This window comes from Giraffa tippelskirchi, chromosome 9, assembly GCF_054371585.1.
Source record: "Giraffa tippelskirchi isolate mGirTip1 chromosome 9, T2T-mGirTip1v1.2.pri, whole genome shotgun sequence".
NCBI classification, from domain to species: Eukaryota; Metazoa; Chordata; class Mammalia; order Artiodactyla; family Giraffidae; genus Giraffa; species Giraffa tippelskirchi.
The window spans coordinates 13,304,038-13,323,386 of NC_137283.1; the positions used below are offsets into that span (position 1 = coordinate 13,304,038).

The 19,349-nt window shown below is 36.8% G+C and overlaps 1 protein-coding gene across 31 annotated transcripts in view; it reads left to right on the forward strand.

Annotated features, from left to right (window-relative positions):
* CTNNB1 (catenin beta 1) overlaps positions 1-19,349 on the forward strand; it is a 47,720-nt gene that overhangs the window by 10,974 nt on the left and 17,397 nt on the right. For 5 of the 31 annotated variants that reach the window (XM_081527605.1, XM_081527589.1, XM_081527599.1 and 2 more), the window contains exon 1: positions 8,185-8,246. The exons of 19 other annotated variants lie outside the window; for them this stretch is intronic. Coding sequence is in view for 2 of the 12 variants with exons in the window: in XM_081527578.1 (XP_081383704.1) it covers positions 6,683-6,726 (44 nt within the window). In the remaining 10 variants the exon portion in view is untranslated. Of the gene's footprint in view, positions 1-6,231; positions 6,727-8,184; positions 8,247-9,839; positions 9,912-19,349 lie in introns of those variants that run through there. 7 more of the 31 variants (XM_081527607.1, XM_081527588.1, XM_081527578.1 and 4 more) reach the window with 4 other exon arrangements.

The following is a 19,349-nucleotide window of genomic DNA, read 5'->3' on the forward strand; positions in this document are numbered from 1 at the left end:
TATGTCCTAGATGCACCTGTCTTTTTAGTTACACCAAAAACTTTGCCATTCTTGACTGTCTTTCTGTCACTATACCCTGTCTGAAAATTGTTTGTTCTCCTTCTAACATAGATGCAAAATTTAGCCAGTTCTTACTATGCTGTTTCATAGCCATGCTGTCCTAGGGTTACTGCACAGGTCTTCTAACTGGTCTTCCTGCTTACATTTGTTCCCCTTAAATGTAATCTCAACACAGGGACCAGAATAATCCTTTTAAAGCAATGATCATAGAACTTTTCTGTTCAAAAACCTCCAGGGGCTTATGATCTCATTCTGTAAAAGCACACGCTCCTATGTGTTTGGACTATTCTCTTTATCACCCACTTCTTTCCTCCTGTCACTCATCAAAGAACTAAAACTGAAAGTATTTAAGAAAGAAGGAGGGGAAACCAGGAAAATAACTGCAACAGTCATGCAGGTGACACAGGTGGGGGTGACTTAGGTAGGGTAGTAGCACTAGGCACAGAAGAGCTAGATGGGAGGAATGCTTTGTAGGTACAGGCTCTGTAAACCCAGTTCTTCCCTAATTTCCTATCTCCTTTCTTGCTTTGTTTTTCTTTAGCCTTCAACACTGTCTAACATAATAGCTATTTTACCATTTTTTTTCTCTTTTTTCTTTTCACCTCCTAGAACATAAGCTCTAGGAAGACAGGCATTATTGTCTGTTTCCTCACTTTTTGCTTTCTTCCCAATGCCGAGAATCATAGTGTACACTAGTTGATTAGTGAATATGTGTTGAGTGAATGACTTTTAAATCTTTTCACCTCACTTTGATCTTTCCCAATAGCACATAAGCATATTCCATCTTTGCAGAGGTGGTTCCTTCCTGTCATTTATGGCTCCTGTTAGATTGAGTTCTTCCCTGTTCACCCATTTTCACTTTACCGTCTTCTTTTACTTGGTTTGTTGCACTGAATCATATTCTGAAGTAACGTGTGTTTACTTGCTTCTTTTCTCCTTTCATGATCTTGTTCTGATTTGTATGCCTGGTACTCAGAGCAGTGCTGGAAGTTGTAGACGCTAATAAATATTGGTTGAATAGGTGAATATTCTGGAGTTGGATGACTTGTTTCTTTGCAGCTAATGCCCCTTTAATTTCTCTGCTCCCTTCACACTCTGAAAGACATATCCTATGGATATGGTCTTCATTTTTCATCTCCTATTTCAGTTTATGTTTGGCTTTCATTATCAGTGAACCTCCTTTTGCTGAACTCACTATCGGACCTCCATGTTGACCAATGAAAGAGATACTTTTTACCTTTAGTCTTGCTGGGTCACTTTAGCATTTGGTGCGTTTTTGTTTTTGAGCTTTGTAACAGCAGTGTCCAGTAGAACTTTCTGTGATAATGGAAATGTTCTACATCTGTGAGGTTGATATGGTAGCCACCAGCTACATGTGACTCTTGAGCCCTTGATGTGGTAATGTGACTGAGGTAAATTTTAATAAAAAATTTAAATGTAAATAGCTGTGTGTGACTAATGGCTACTCTCTTGGACAGTTGAGCTCTATAAACATTCTATTTTTTCTCACATACTCCAAGCTAAGGAAGTGTCACAGCCTAATTGCTCAATCCAGGTGCCTAGGAGTCATTTTTTTTTTCATCCCACTCCCAACTCCCTGTGTCCACATGTTCATTATCTACATCTGCGTCTCTATTCCTGCTCTGCAGTAGGTTCATCTGTACCATTTTTCTAGGTGCCACATATATGTGTTAAAATACAGTATTTGTTTTTTATTCCTGACTTGCTTCACTCTGTATGATAGACTCCTAGGTCCATCCTCTTCTTTACAAATTTCCCAACTGTTTTCCTTGTTATGGCTGAGTAATATTCTATTGTATAAATGTACCACAACTTCTTTATCCATTCATCTGTCGATGGACATTTTGGTTGTTTCATGTCCTGGCTGTTGTAAACACTGCTGCAGTGAACGTTGGGGTACATGTGTCTCTTTTTATTGGACTGTAATTGCTTTACAGTGTTGTGTTAGTTTCTCCTGTACAGTGAAGTGAATCAGCTAGATGTATACATATATCCCCTCTCCTCTGACCTCTCTCAAACCCCTCATCTCATCCTTCTAGGTCATCACAGAGCTAGTACCAAGCCAAGCTTCTTGTGCTTTATATTTATAGCAAATTCCCACTAGCTTGCTATTTTGCGGGCTTCCCTGGTGACTTAGTGGTAAAGAATCTGCTTGTCAATGTAGGTGACATGAGTTCAATCCCCAGTTTGGAAAGATTCCCTGGAGAAGAAAATAGCAACCCAGTCCAGTATTCTTGCCTGGGAAAGGCCTTGGACAGAGGAGCATGGTGGGCTACAGTCCATGGGGGTCACAAAGACACACGGCTTAGTGACTATAAACAGCAACATCTGTTTTACACATGGTATGTATATATGTCAGTCCTAATCTCCCAATTCGTCTCACCCTCCCCTTTCATCCCTGTGATCACACTTCCTTTCTCTTACATCTGCATCTCTGTTCCTGCCTTGGAAATAGGTTCATCTGTACCGTTTTTGTAGATTACACATTTATGTGTTAATGTACAGTATTGATTTTCTGACTTACTTCACTCTGTATGACAGACTCTAGGTTCATCTGCATCTCTACAAATGACTCTATTGCATTCCTTTCAGTGGCTGAGTCATATTCCCCTGTATACATGTAACACATCTTTCTCCATTAATCTGTCATTGGCCATTTGGGTTGTTTCCATGTCCTGACTAGTGTAAATAATGCTGCTGTGAACATGGGGGTTCATGTGTCTTTTTGAATTATGGTTTTTTCAGGGTATATGCCTAGGAGTGGGATTGTTGGAGTCATATGTTGGTTCTGTTTTTTAGTTTTTAAAGGAACCACCATACTCTTCTCCATAGTGCCTGTGTCAGTTTACGTCCCCACCAACAGTGCAGCACGGTTCCCTTTCCTCCACACCCTCTTCAGTGTTTGCAGACTTTTTGATGATGGCCATTCTGACTGGTGTGAGGTGAATACCTCCTTGTAGTTTTGATTTGCATTTCTCTAATAATTAGTGATGTCGAGCATCTTTCCATTCACCTCTTGGCCATCTGTAAGTCTTCTTTGGAGAAATGTCTATTTAGGTCTTTTGCTCATTTTTTTGATTGGCTTCTTTGTTTTATAATTTTAAATTTAAAAAACGTTTTGGTTATTTTTGCCTGTGCTGGGTCTTTGTTGCTGCTTGTGGATTTCTCACTGCTGTGGTTTCTCTTGTGGAGCGTGGGCTCGAGGGCACATAGGCTTTGATAGTTGTGGCTCTCAGGCTCTTGAGAACAGGCTCAGTAGTTGTAACACATGGGCTTAGTTGCTTCATGGCATATGAGATCTTCCTGGACTAGGGATCGGACACATGTCTCTTGCATTTGTAGGCAGGTTCTTTACCACTGAGCCACCAAGGAAGCCCTGTTTTTTGTTTTTGTTTTTTGATTGAGCTACATGACCTGTCTGTGTATTTTGGAGATTAATCCCTTGTCAGTTGGCTTTGTTTGCAAATATTTTCTTCCTTTCTGAGAGTTGTCCTTTCATCTTATCAGAAGTCATCTTTAATTCCTCTCATCTACTGCAATCAGTCCATCAGTAGAGCCTCTTTTTTCTGTCTCCAAAGTATTTCTCTAATCTAGCTACTGTTTGTGCCCAGTGCTGGTAGCCTAGCCTAAGCCACCATCTGTCACTGGATATTGCTTTACTGGTTTACCTTTTTTCTGTTACCCTTTCAGTTTTTTTTCATTATAGCCAAGGTCAGTTTTGACAAATTCAAATACGATCTTGTTATTCACCTGCTTTATAACCTTTCATGGATTTCCAGTGGCACTTAGAATAAGAAATGCTTTTTTTTTTAAGGCTCTACATCGTCTGGCTACTTTCAACCTCATCTCATTGTAATCACTCTTTCCCACTAAAATCAAACTACTGTGGTCTTAAAAGATAGTCCTAACGATTCTGGAATTCTGCACGTTATTTCTGATTTCTGGAATGTTCCTGCTCTGCTCCTTATATGCGGGCTCTTTTGCATCTTTAGGTCTCAGCTTGAAGGCTCCCGCAGAAGCTTGTGGTATTACTCTTTAAGTAGGGCCTTCACTTGTCCTAGTGTCATTTCCACTACCTTCTCCCATTTGTTACTTAGCTACACACTTAACCACTCCTTGTAATTGTTTATTCACTTGTTGTCTGTGTCTCTGTCAAGAATGCAAGGACCATGTCTGTTTTATATCACTGCTGTATCCTCAGAATCTGTTATTCTTCTTGGCATATAGCAGTTGCATAACAGATTTGTTGAATATATGAAATCTCTCCATTCATTGCATTTATGCTATTGGTATTGCTGTATGCTAGAACTATTGAGTAAATGAAAGAATTATGGAAAAGATTTCTTGTGGGACAGAAAATCTCTTAACCTTACAATTTGGTAAATAAGAGAAGATAAAGAACATAATATACCAACTGGGCATTTGTATATAGCTCCAGGTTTTGACTCACTTACTGGTATATTTTTGGACTCAAAATAGAACAGCAGTTTAGAGTTCCTTGAATTTCTTTGTATTGAGGTAACAGAGTAACATATTGAAAGTAAATGCGTCCTAGCTTACTCTTTTATATAATATTCTCTTCTTCCTAAATGTACGAAAATCTCATAATTAGGCGACCTAATATTATGGTAAGGCTGTCGAACGCAGCAGTTGGCAGAGTGCCGGGCTCTTGCTGTGCATGGTGGGGGACAAAAGTTGGTTCAAGATTGAGTCAGAGTATGTGCTGCCTTAATGAACAGATGGTTCTCAAGGGACTGATGTGAGGGTTACTCTGTGGAGTCAGGTTTACGTTTTGTTTTTTTCAGTTTGTTTTTTAGCTTGGGTTACTGTTACACATAGAGTTGAATCACATAGTTTGTCTCTGTCAGTAGCCCTTTGCTCTGGGAGTAGCAGCATTAGCAACATATATGGCACTTAAAAAGTGATACAGTACAGAGAAGGTCCTTTCCAGCCCAGCTGATAGAAAACCATGGGGGTGGAGCCAGGTAGTCTGTGTTTTTTTAAAGTTCCAGGTTAGAACCTTTGGAAGGACCAGTTTAAGCGGTTCTGCAAGCAAGATTGGAGATCTTTTTGGTTAAAACAATTTTAAAGGGAGAAATTGGATGAAGGCAGTCAAAAGGTACAGACTTCCAGTTATAAATAAGTGCTGAGGATGTAATGTACAACATGATTAACTCTGCTGTATGTTATATGTGGAAGTTGTTAAGAGAGTAAATCCTAAGTTCTCATCACCAGAAGAAATTTTTTTCTATTAATTTTGTATCTATATATGAGGTGATGGATTTTTGCTAAATATACTGTAATAATCCTTTCATGATGTATGTAAATGAAATCATACTATGTATCTTACACAGTATGTATCAGTTATATCTCAATAAAACTAGAAGGAAAAAATTAGAAACTTTGGGAGAAAATATAAAAATAGCTGTTTGAAGGTACCAGAGAATGGTCAAAAGAAGAGTTTTGAGGAGTTGTGACCCATGAAAGAAAGGACATGCTCACTTGGTGACATCCATGTTTCTAAGGCTTCCCTAGTGAGAACTAGGACCAGTGTTTCTGTTGAGATCTAGAGCTCATGTAGTATCAGACGATGGAGTTCAGGGTTGCCAGGATGGCTGGAAATCGAGGGTAGGGGCTAGGTAGATTCCGAGTTGAGGGAGTCCCAGAGGGAAGCTTCAGAATCTGTGTGTAAACTCCTTTCGAATCCTTGGCTGACCCCAGAATTGTGTGTATGTGGAGCGGGGGGCGATTCCAAAGCAGCACATGGAACACTGGGAAGTATGAGCAGAGATTGCAGCTTCCACCCTCACTGTGAAGAAGAGTTTGGGGTTTGAATCCTACCAGATTAGGGGGTCTTGGTAAACTCTTCATGCTTTTCATCTGAAACCAGAGAACAGTCATATTTTAGGAGTAAAGATGTTTCCCAGGATTAAGGTAATTCACCCTAAATCTAAGGGTAAAATCTGAGAATGCTTTTAATAATGTGTGAAACCAAGCTCCATAAAATTAAGATGATTTAACTGCCTTAAAGAATGTTTAAAAGAAGACTCCAGAAGCCAGAGTTTCCACAATATATCCAATACACAATATCAGATATATAATATACAATCAATAGTTACTAGACATGTGAAAAATTAAGGGAAAAAAAGTCACCCAAGATCAAGAGGAAAAAAAAATGCTGAAATAAACCAGATGTTAGAATTTGCAGACAAAAATAAGATGAGGAATAAGACCAACATATAATTTATAGCAGCTATAAATGAAATAAAATGTTTTAAAAAAAGACTGTCAGACTGGGTTAGAAAAGGACACCATCCAGCTTCGTATTCGGTATATGTTGTTGTTCAGTCGCCAAGTCGTGCCTGACCCTTTGTGACCTCATGACTGCAGCACAGTTCATAGAGAAGGCTTCCCTGTCCTTCACTATCTCCCTGAGTTTGCTCAAAGTCATGCCCATTAGGTCAGTGATGCCATCCCACCATCTCATTCTCTGTCGCCCCCTTCTCCTCTTGCCCTCAGTCTTTCCCAGAATCAGGGTCCCCTCCGATGGCTCAGTTCTGGCCGAAGTATTGGAGCTTCAGCTTCAGCATCAGTCCTTCCAATGAATATTCACTATATGAGGCAATTAATTAAAAGAGTCAAAAGGTAAAAAGAATTAGCAAAAATATACCAAACAATATATAAAAAACAAAAGTTACAGTATTTGTATCAAAGTCAGTTTGCTGTAAGGAATTTATTTGATCTGTATGCTTTTACAGAATTTGGTGTTGTATCTACATTCATTTTTATCTCTGTGGTACATTGTTTAAAAATGCTTTTGGAAACACATTTGGTATGAATATACATAATACAGTTGACTTGAAGAACACGGATTTGACTCACATGCATCAACTTAAAAACTTTTTTCTGCCAGTAAATATAGTGCCTATATTTTGATTTTACAGATTTTTGAATAAAATCTGAGGGAAAGTTTCTGTCAGATTAGAGATCACAGTATGTGGAATTAAAAAAAAAAAGACTAGTGTTTGAATCTTGATTCTTTCTCATCCTTGGATGAGTCATTTATCAATTCTTAATGTTTCTGAGGTGTAGAGATAACTATTCAGATTTTCCACCATGTGGAGATTGGCTTCCCTAACTCCCACCTCTTAATGTTTCCAAAAATGTTCATTGAACACTTTCTGAAAGTACCAGGTGCATAACTGTTGAAAAATTAAACTAAAAGGCATAGAAAGTTGGAATTATTAAGACAGTAATATTCTTGACATTCTTCTGTGTAAAGATATTTATTAACTTATAATGAGAAATAAATACACACTGTTGGGGAAAAAGTAAATGAAAAATAAATGATTCTATGTTGATAGCACTAGAAATTGTTTCTAGAGAGTTAAAAAATAATTCTAGGTAACACATAATTTATGTATCATCATCACATCCTCTTCAGACACTGTCACCATTGGCCAAACGTGGGTCTAAGTGATATATTAATAATGACCATCATTAATTAATAACAGTGGCTAACATTTTTTATAGGGGGAAGAAAAATGCATGCATATATTGAACTGTATTTCTGTTTTAGCATGTACCTGATCTTAATGGCCTGAAATGGTTTTTCCAAAACAGATGGTCTCGATGTGGCTTTCATGTCATTTGGTCCAGTTTCATTTTTTAAAGTAATACTTATTTTTTAAGATACTTTTGGGAAAGAAGTGTGTGACTACTCTTAGTGGCCCACTTAGAAACCCTTTCTGCTGCTGTTCTTCAAATTTAGGTTTAATTCAGAAGTAAACTCACTTGCCCCTTGGTTTGTTCTCAGTGAAAGTAAGTAATAAAAAGGGGTTGGCCAGTTATTGCCTGCCACCTCACCTGGTTTTGCAGGGCCTGCGAACTAAGAATGATTTTTACACTTTTTAATGCCAAAAGATAATATCTCAGGTGATAATATCTCATGGCACATGAAATGTACAGAGTTCAAATTTGCACTTTCCATGAATCAAGTGTTATTGGAACCTAGCCTTGCTCGTTAGCGTGCGTATTGTCTGTGGTCGCTTTGTTACTGCAGTAACAGAGTTCAGTAGTTGCTACGGAGAGCTTCTGGCCTACAGAGCCCTGAAGGATTCACTGTCTGGCCTTTGACAGAAAAAGTTTGCTGACTTCTGTTCTAGGTAAGATAGATTGTTCACAAGTGAATCCTTCATGTTCCTAAAAGTATTAAGTCTCTTAGATTATATATAATTTTTGTTGGCTTAGAGCCTCTATTTTACATTTTAGTTGTTATGCTGCCTACTTTTAGAACATTTTTCTTATTTTTAGAATATTCAGTCCAGTGAGAAACTCATGGTAGAGTCCCTCTCAAACTTACTTACTGAGCTTGCTTTTTTTTAAATTTATTTATTTATTTTTAAAGATCAGTGTGCTGGTATGGTGGGGAAGGGAAACTCTTGTAACAAGTTGGAGAAGAGGAAGGTTATGGGATATAAAGCAATGCATCAAATTGCTTATGGAAGCCATTGAGTACTTACTATTAATTCCGCTGGTAGCCTGAATTTAGAGATTAACATCTGGAAATTTTCTTGAAGTGAAATCTTCCATTTTCTTAGTATAATATACTCATATTTGATGATCCTGCACTTTTCTTGTCAGCATTTGTTCTAGACACAGAGTCAAAAGTATGGAGTATGTAGTGATGCCGTGGTTACTGTGTAAAGATTGTAGTTCTTTAGTCTTACTTATGATACTTTTATTTAAAAATTGTTAACCCTTGCTCTTAACTGCAGCAGTGATTGTTAAATACTAATTGTTATAACTTTGGGGGTGGGGATGGGATACATGATTTGATTGAAAATGGATGTGACTGAGCTAAACAGACTTGAATTTTGAGTTTTTTTTTTTTTCTTAATAGTTTTATTTATTTATTGGTCTTCCTTGGGTCTTAGTTCGAGTGTGCGGGCTCCAGAATTCGGGCTCAGGAGTTGAGACTCATGGGCTCACGGGCTTAGTAGCTTCACGGCATGTGGGATCTTAGTGCCCCAACTAGGGATCGAACCCATGTCCCCTGCCTTGTGTGGCAGAGTCTTAACCACTGGACTGCTAGGGAATCCCCCTGGATTTGAGTTTTAACTGAGCAGTTTACTAGCTATACTCATTAACTGCTGCTAGTCATTTTTTTCATCTGATTGTTGGGGAGATGTTACCTACTTTATGCGGTTGCTGGGAAGAATTCATGAGATGACACTTGGCTCAGAACTGAAGTTGCTAGGCATTTAATTATGCTACCTGATTAAATATTTCTAGGGCAGAGTTAGATGTTTACCTGATACTATAAGGAAACACACTAAAGCTGTAAAAGATACTTTTAAAGGTAATATAAATAGTTTAATCAGGTATCTGACATTATTTTGTGATGCAGTTGATTTTTAGAGTATCTCCACTTGAGTAGAATAATTGAGTGAAAAACTCTATTAGATTAAATTACTAAAAATAGAAATTTATTGATACAATAAAATGACATTTGCCTAAATAATTTTTAAAATTGCAGTAAGTTTGATTTCCTTTCTTTTAGAAAACATTGTTTATTTTTCCTAAGACAAAAAAAATGTCTTTTTTAAAAAATTAAATTTATTTTTTTATTGAAGGATAATTGCTTTACAGAATTTTGTTGTTTTCTGTCAACCTTAACATGAATCAGCCATAGGTACACATATATCCCCTTCATTTTGAACCTCCCTCCCATCTCCTGCCCCATCTCACCCCTCTAGGTTGATACAGAACCGCTGTTTGAGTTTCCTGAGCCATCAGCAAATTCCCTTCGGCTATCTATTTTACATATGGTAATATAAGTTTCCATGTTACTCTTTCCGTACATCTCACTCTCTCCTCCTCTCTTCCCATGTCCAGAAGTCTATTCTCTATATCTGTTTCTCCTTCATATGTGTGTTAGAATACAATATTTATCTTTCTCTTTCTGACTCACTTCACTCTGTATAATAGGTTCTAGGTTTATCCACCTCAGTAATGTCTTTCTTTAAAAGCAGTTTGTGTCTTGAGGTGCTAATGACTGGCTGAGTAGTTTCCACATTTCTTTTGCAGAAAGTCCCATTTTATAGATCACTTAGTTTTTATGTTTAGAAACATATACTTAGTGTTTGGCTAACATAGTGTGCTAAATGATAGCTGTTTTCTTGGACAAAGTATCATTTCTAATACCAGTATATTATTTCTAAACATTTTCTTTTGCAAGTGTATGTGAAAAGTCTATCTAAAAGTATGTAAATAGCTTGTGTATTAGATACATGTTGTCTTTTTTCTGTGTAATTTTAATGGCTTCATAGTAATCCTCTATCCCTCTCAGCTGGATGATTTACGGTAGTCTCCTAACTCTTCTCCCTGCTTTTCTTTTGCCTCTCATGATCTTTTCTTTTCCATACAGACACTAGAGTGAATTCTGAAAATCTGGAATCATAAGTGTTAGTTACTCCATTGGCTTCCCAGTATACCCTTTATCGATCTGGCCCCTACCTCTTTTCATGATTCCACAGGGGACCTTTCAGTGCTGTTTCCCTACAGGTCTTTCCTTTTTTTGCACTGGTTTTCTGCACAGGAGTGTTCTGCCCCATCTTCCCCTGGCTAGCTCCTCCTGTATTCCTGTCGCTTCCCCTCTCAGCACTCATTCTTAACTGGTCACCAGCCACTCACTAGTTACTCTGTTCTTACCGTGTTTATTTTCTTCACAGCAGTTCTCAGTCTTTAAATTGTTTTGTTTTTATTGCTTAACTCTCTAATAGAATGCAGGCTTTCCTAGAGTATGACCTTGACTCTGACTCTTATTCAGTTATGCAATGCTACTAACATAAAAGGTACTTAAATATTTGTTCAGTAGATGAATATACATTCTATTCAGTGGATACATTATTCACTCCCTTGTTGGTGAGCATTTGGTTAATTTCCAGCTTTATGAATGCTTCACTGTGCAGACCTTTTGGCATGCTTCTGTGAATATTCTGCAGAATACATTTCTATTATAAAGTGGTATTTTTATGTGAAAGAGTGTTTACACTTATATTTAATGAATAGTGCCAACTTACTGGCCAAAAACCTTCTGCCAGTTTAAATATATCCATATGTATCCATATCATCAGTATTATTAATCTTTGTGCTCTTAACGATCTGATAAGCAGAAAATAATGAATTTAAGCTCTTTTGCATATATTTTTTGCTTTCTATTTTTCCTTCAGTGGTGGTTCCTGCCCTTTCTCTGCTATATTTACTGATTTCTCCTCAGTTCTTTGTGTGCTATGGGTATTAGCCTATAATGTTTCACTTATGGTGTTCAATATGTCATTTTTAAAAGTACTTTATGCATGGTTGTTTGTCTTTTTTTTTTTTTTTTTGGCTTGGAATTTAAGTTTTCCACACAAACACACACATACAATCCTGTCTTTACTTTTTGATTTCAGAGTTCAGAGTCATGCTTATATTGGGCTTCTTACCGTAGTTTTATTTCCATGTATCTAACCCTTCACGTGTATACCGTATCTTGTCTGATTTTTTTTTTTTTAGCCTGAAAATATTTGTTGTGTAGATTTAATGTAGTCAAGTAAGGATTTAAAAATGGTATTTTTTAACAAGGAAACAAAGTCCTTTTCTCCTAGTATTATTAATCAGATAATCCAGCTGTCTCCCACAGTTGAAATACCACCTTTTCCATTTATTAAACTGACACATTATGTCTGGGTGTTTTCTCATTACTGTAGTCTCCTAACCATTCCTGCCCCCAATAATATAAATTGTTTAATTGTTGTGGCTGTTGATTTATATTGAGTTTTAGTATCTGATAGAATTGGTTCTTTTTTATCATTATTTCAGTCTTTTTTTTTTTGATTACCTTCACACTTCCATTTCAAATGAATTTAGGGAATCATTTTCACTCGTAAAGAAATCATTATTTTGTTGGAAATACACTGACTTTATGAACTAAGAGAAAACTGGCCTGTTTATACAGTACAAAAAAATTCTAGTCAGGAATAAGCTTTCCATTTGATTTTTATGTACCTTTTTTTGTTGTTATTGCAATTATGAGTGAACTCTTTTTGTGATATGTTTTTCTGACTATCCTAAATGTACATAGAAAAAGTTTGTATATAATTTAGTAACTTTTACTAAAAATTTAATTGAATTATGTTTTCTGTGTGGCTTTATCAGACTCTGAAATTCATTTAAAATGGGTATAAAAGTGTCTCTAGAACGTTAGCAAAGAGTGTCCTTAGTTTAGAAGTATTAGGCAGTCATTTGTGAACTTTGAGAAACAGAATTTTCAGTTTCAGGATGTAATGGAAACAGATTTTCCCACAGATTTCCCACATACCTACAATCTCTAGCCTTTTAAAATGACTTACAGCCTTGTTTAGCTTTTGTGACAGCTACCTTTGCAGGTAGATGGACATACTTATTTTATCCTCATATTTGAGACTTGAGTTTGTAAGGCCCAGCTGATTTAACAAGAGTTTCTATCAAATATTCGTATCTTTTTTTGGGTGTTTTTCAGTCACTAAGTCGTGTCTGACTCTTTGCAACCCCATGAACTGCAGCAGGCCAGGCTTCCCTGTCCTTCACTATCTTCCTGAGTTTGCTCAAACTCATGTCTATTGAGTCAGTGATGCCATCCAATCATCTCATCCTCTGTTGCCCCCTTCTTGTCTTGCCCTTAGTCTTTGCCAGCATCAGGGTCTTTCTCAGTGAGTTCGCTCTCCACATCAGGTGGCCAAAGTATTAAAGGTTCAGCTTCAGCACCAGTCCTTCCAGTGAATATTCAGGGTTGATTTGCTTTAGGATTGACTGGTTTGTTCTCCTTGCTGTCCAAGGGACTCTTCAAGAGTCTTCTCCAGCACCACAGTTCAAAAGCATTAGTTCTTGAGCACTCAGGTTCTTTATGGTCTAGCTTTATGGTTCCATCCATACATGACTACTGGAAAAACCATAGCTTTGACTATGGACCTTTGTCGGCAAAGTGATGTCTCTGCTTTTTAATGCACTATGTTTGTCATAGCTTTTCCTCCAAGGAGTGAGTGTCTTAATTTCGTGGCTGCAGTCACTGTTCACAGTGATATTGGAGCCCAAGAAAATGAGGTCTGACACTGTTTCCCCTTTTCCACCAGCTATTTGCCATGAAGTGAGTGATAGGACCAGATGCTGTTATCTTAGTTTTTTGAATCTGGAGATTCGCGGGCTTTTTCACTCCCTCTTTCACCCTCATCAAGAGGCTCTTTAGTTCCTCTTCTCTTCCTGCCTTCAAAGTGGTATCATCTGGATATCTAAGGTTGTTGATATTTCTCCCAGCAATCTTGATTCCAGCTTGTGAGTCATCCAGCCTAGCATTTCATATGACGTATTCTGCATATAAGTTAAATAAACAGAGTGACAATACACAGCTTTGACATACTCCTTTCCCAGTTTTGAATCAGTTGTTTCATGTCCAGTTCTAACTGTGCTTCTTGATCTGCATACAGCTTTCTCAGGAGGCAGGTGAGGTGGTCTGGTATTCCCATCTCTTGAAGAATATTCCAGTTTGTTGTGATCCACACAGTCAAAGGCTTTAGCATAGTCAATGAAGCAGATTGTTTTTTGTATTCCCTTGCTTTTTCTATGATCCATTGGATGTTGGCAATTTGATCTCTGGTTCCTCCGCCTTTTCTAAATCCAGCTTGAACATCTGGAGTTCTCAGTTCACGTACTACTGAAGCCTAGCCTGAAGGATTTTGAGCATAATCTTGCTAGCATGTGAAATGAGTGCAATTATCCACTAGTTTGAACATTATTTGGCATTGCTTTCCTTTGGAAATTGGAATGAAAACTGACCTTTCTCAGTCCTGTGACCACTGCCAAGTTTTCCAAATTTGCTGGCATATTGAGTGCAGCACTTGCACAGCATCATTTTTAAGGATTTGAAATAGCTTACCTGGAATTCCATCATCTCCACTAGCTTTGTTCATAGCAATGCTTCATAAGGCCCACTTGTTTCACACTCCAGGATGCCTGTCTCTAGGTGAGTGACTGCACCATCGTGGTTATCTGGGTCATTAAGAGCTTTTTTGTACAGGTCTTCTGTGTATTCTTGCTACTTCTTAATCTCTTCTACTTCTGTTAGGTCCTCGCCATTTTTGTCCTTTATTGTGCCTATCTTTGGTAACTCCATTTTAATGAATTTGAAAAGGTTAACATACAAAGTTATTCTTTTTTTAAAAAAATGTTTTGGTTTATATTGGAGTACAGCTGATTAACAATGTTGTATTAAATTTAATTTAATTATTAATTAAATGTATTAAATTATTAATTTAATGTATTAAATTAATGTAATTAATTTAATTAATTGATTTAATGTATTAAATTATACATTATAAATGTACCATTGTAGATAAAGGCTATTCTGTAGGTATTTTGAAATAGCTGTATTTTAAAATATCAGTCTTGAATGCACACCAATGTTTGCAGCAGCACTATGCACAACAGTCAAGACATGGAAGTGTCCACTGACAGATAAGTGGATAAAAAGGGTACACACGCGTGCGCACACACACACACACACACACACGTGCACACAGTGGAATGCTACTTAACCATAAAAAAGAATGAAATTATGTCATTTGCTGCAACATGGATGGATTTAGAGATTATCATACTAAGTACGTTAAAGAAAAATGATTATCATTTATATGTGGGATCTAAAAAAATGATACATATCAACTTATTTATAAAACAGAAGCAGATTCACAGGCATAGAAAAGAAAACTTGTTACCAAAGGGGAAAGGGGAGAGGGAGGGGATAGTTAGAAATAATGGGATTAACATATATACACTGCTGTATATAAAATAGATAAACAACAAGAATTTATAGGACAGGGAACTATATTCAGTATCTTATAACCTACAATGGAAAATAATCTGAAACTGTACACCTGAAATGAACATATTTTAAATCTAGTATAACCAAAAAAAAATTTTAATTCAAAAACAAATAAAAGATAAATAAAAATGAAAATAAAAACAAAATTGAAAAAATCAGTCTTTTTGGTAGCTTATATTTTAGTATAAGCTGGAGGAAAAGTTTCTACTTGATGTAGTAATTTGTTCTTAGAATAGATAAAGGGAAAATTTGTCTTGAAAAACATTCTTTTTTTTCCCTGGAGGATCAGGACTATATTAGGATTGTGTTACTGACCAAAGATTCTGTATGAAGTTAGTCATCACTGAGACTAACAATATATCATATGTGTAAAGGATAAAAGCCATAATTGAATTGTTTTAAGCAGGAAAGTCATATTCTCAGATACACATAGTTGGTTTAACTTGGCTATATCAGTGATTATCCCAGTGACTTCTTACACATAACATACACATGTAGTGCATAAAAATGCAAAAAAGAACTACATAAAAGTCTAGCAAGACAAATGGCTACATGTGGGGGGGGATGGAGCATTTAATTTTAATCTCAGAATTGAGAACTTGTGGGGTGGGGGGTGGGGTATACATTAGGTAGGTGGATGTAGCTATTAAAAGTTGTCTGAGAAAGCAGCGGGTGCTTGGTAGGCCCTTGGGGTAAGCTGGTCACTAGTAGTACAGTGCTTTCTTTGGTGACTGTATCAGTTTATGCTGCATCAGTATTTTCGAGCTATGTATCAAAACTTTAAAACTTAAAAGTTCTTACTACTTAACCCAGTGGTTGAAGCAATCCTTAGGTGGAAGGGGAATGAAAATAAGAGAACGAAATTATGTGCTTTGTTTGAATAGCAAAGTAAATAGGAAACACAAACTAAATATTCAAGAATCTGGAGGTGTGGTTAAGTTATAGTATAGACTTATGATAAAGTACGGATAATATTTAATAAAGAGTCTACAACAAAACTGACTTTTCTATTTTTGTTGAAAATACCTAATAGTAAATTTAATAGAATACCAAATATAACAAAATGTCATTATTTATAGGAACTCCAAAGAAAAATACTATTTAGCTTCCTTGTTGGCTCAGCAGTAAAGATCTCGTGTGCAGTGCAGGAACCGCATAAGCCGTGGGTTCAGTCCCTGGGTCGGGAAGAGCCCCTGGAGAAGGAAATGGCAACCCACTCCAGTACTCTTGCCTGGAGAATCCCATGGATAGAGGAACCTGGTGGGCAACAGTCCATGGGGTCACAAAGAGTTGGACACGACTAAAGTGACTTCGCACACACGTGTATTATGCTATGGATGAGATAGAGAAGACAGGAAAATGATCGGGAATATCCTGATTTCCCCTCACCACAGTTCAGATTTCTAATAGCGATTTTTGTACCTATATATTTAAAGTGACATTAATGTAGGTATTTCAGAGGAAGGAGCAAAAGTCTCATTAAATGTTAAGTTTTTTATTGCCCATTTTGAAAAGGCCCCTCCCAAGACACGCACACGCGTGCACACACACACACACACACACACACACTTCGGAAAGGCCCCTCCCAGAATGGATGGATGGACATACACCACCGCCACCCCCCACTCCTGGGAGTAAAAGCAGAAAGGAAACTAGAGTAAGTTGTGATTTAAACGTTTTAGCATTGAATAAAAAGTGCTTAAACGGGAAGATTTGAGGAGACTGTATAAATTTTTAAATGGCAAGGTATTGGTGACAGCTAATAATACATATGTATGTGCTTTTAGATTTACAAAGTAGACTTTACTACAAACTATATTTTTTAAATCCCCGAAAAGGTATCAAAAGCTTATCATCAACTTTCTTACTAGATTAATGGAGAAGTGAATTGTTAGCATGAACTGCCAGTAATTTAGTATAAACTGATTTTATAATAGATGTTTTATTTTTATGTAGCAAAGTTCCTTTAAGTAAGTAGTACTCAAACGTTTTGAAATCCAAGGTAATCAAGATAATTTTGTATTGATGGATGAAATCTATATTGTGTTAAAATTTCCATTGTAGGTTTTGACCAAGGACCACTTTTAGTACAGAAGGTGAAGTAGAGCCTTCCAACCATCAGTTTGAAGTTAAGCTTTAAGGCTAATCTTTTGTAATAAGATTGTGGTATATAAGCAAATATCCTTGTTTTTTTAAAGCTTCATAAAGTATGTAATTTGCTTTAAAATCATTCTGTAGGAAGATACCAATATGGCATGATACTAAGAGTTAAGTGTATGTGTTGTGTGCAGTATAAAGTTGTGTCTGCCTTAGTGCATATTTGAAAATTTTCATAGTAAGAAAAAAAAAAATCTAGCATGCTTAGGTACCCTTGCCAGAAAAACTGAAGGAAAAATTCAACTGAAGTATTGAATCGAATTACTATGTATTCGGTAGTAATACTTTGAATAAGGTATGGTTCAGGATGAACTTTATCCTTAGATTGAAATTGTATGTACTAGATATAAGATGAATTTTGAGATGTTCTTTATAAAATGTATCAGTAGAAAAAGAGCATATGTTGAGCAAAAAGAGAAAAATAAAGGATGCATGTGTCCACTGCGCCATGAGACTGGGTAAGTTGGTGATCCCCTGGCACCCTCTTTCTTTGTCAGAGCACACTTGGTGGTGATAAAGCTGGCAGGAAATGAAGCATTCTAAATGTAGTCTATAGTTAGAGGTCACTTGCATCTAGGAACATTTAGTACTTATTTTTTTTTTTTTTTTTGAAAAGCATCATACTCCGTTTATCTTGATCGGTACACAGTGGGCTTTCCCCCATTCATTTGTCTTACTCATATTTCTTTTTGAAGTGCATGTCAGTTGAAGCCTTGGTCCTGAGTTGATTCTCTTGCTTCTTTTCTTATATTCTGTGTGTTTTTCCTCGATGCTCTAGGAGTTTTTCACAATTTCAGTTTTTTACTGAAGGTAAAAAAAAATTTTTTTTATTTTATATTCGAATATAGCCAGTTACCAATGTCGTGATGGTTTCATGTGGACAGTGAGGGACTCAGCCATGCCATGCACATGTATCCGTTCTCCCTGAACTTTTCATTCTTATTTATTCTCCCTGATCTCTATGAGGGTAATAAAGTGAAACACTGTTTCCCTCCCCACTTTACATCAATTTTAAAATTCTGTTTCTCTGGAGTCTTTTTTTTCCGGAAGTCTTTGGTAAGCCTTAGTTGATTAGGCACTCTAGGCCCTTAATGATTGGCAGGGTGTAGTGGAGGCATGCCAGCCCTTGGCTGAAAGCTCTGCCTAGAGGAAGAATAAGGAAAGCTTTTTGTTGAGGTAAGATTCTGCCCTAGTTTTCTGGACAGTATATTCAGTTGTTTAGTAAATGATTCTCAAGTTTTAGGTAAATCTAGATTTGTCTGAAGAGCAGTGTGAGGGTGAGTTAGTACATACTGCTGCTTGTGTATATACTCATTTTCATTCCTACTTTTTACTTCTCTACTTTCTGATTGACACTTGGCCTCCCACACTTTAGAGGGTTGCCATAAAGAGTAAAAATAATTTTTATGTGTGTTGCATAATGTTGTGCAAGTTTGAAAGTGCTAGAAAAAATTTGTATTAAGAAGTCCCCAACATACAAACTTACATATTGTAAGTTTGGAACATGAAACTACTTTTTTCCATAAAGACATTGTAAATCATGGTCAGGTTACTAGGTCAGCCCACATACATTTTACCCAGTAACACGGCCAGTATGTTTTGCTTCTGTATCCAGGAAAAAACACTATAAATGTTTTTTTTCTTAATGCCAGGTATATCAAAGCACTTCTTAAACTGTGGCAACTGTAGATTTGAGTAGTTGGTTTCTGAGCCCTGTGGCATTGGCCAGAGGAGGAGCTCAGTGTGGAACATGTAAGTCCCTTCCCTAGTAATATATTGGGAGCTGGAATGGGGAACTCATTTTTTCTGAGGGGTGGGAAAGAAATGGTTAAATAACCAGTCTCAAAGATAGCCAAAAGATAAGGAGCTAAAATACAGCGGTAAGTGGACAAAGAACCTAGGTTTCTTCCATCGTATTTCTTACCATGTGGCTTACAGATTGCTTTCTGCATACTAGAATATTCATTAAAAATGCAAGTTTCTACACCCCAGTCCCATCCTATTGAATGGAAACATGGAACGCATAATCTTACTTAGTACTTGATTTTAAAATGTAAGTTTCTTATTGACTGGAATAACTTTGTTACTTTCTGTCCTTCCTTTTGCTTTCTGAGTAAACTGTCAATTGTTTCCACTGTGGATGATAGAAACAATTGTATCCACAACTCTTGTCACTTTTAGGTGTCAAGTAATTTTTGTGGTTATAAAAATC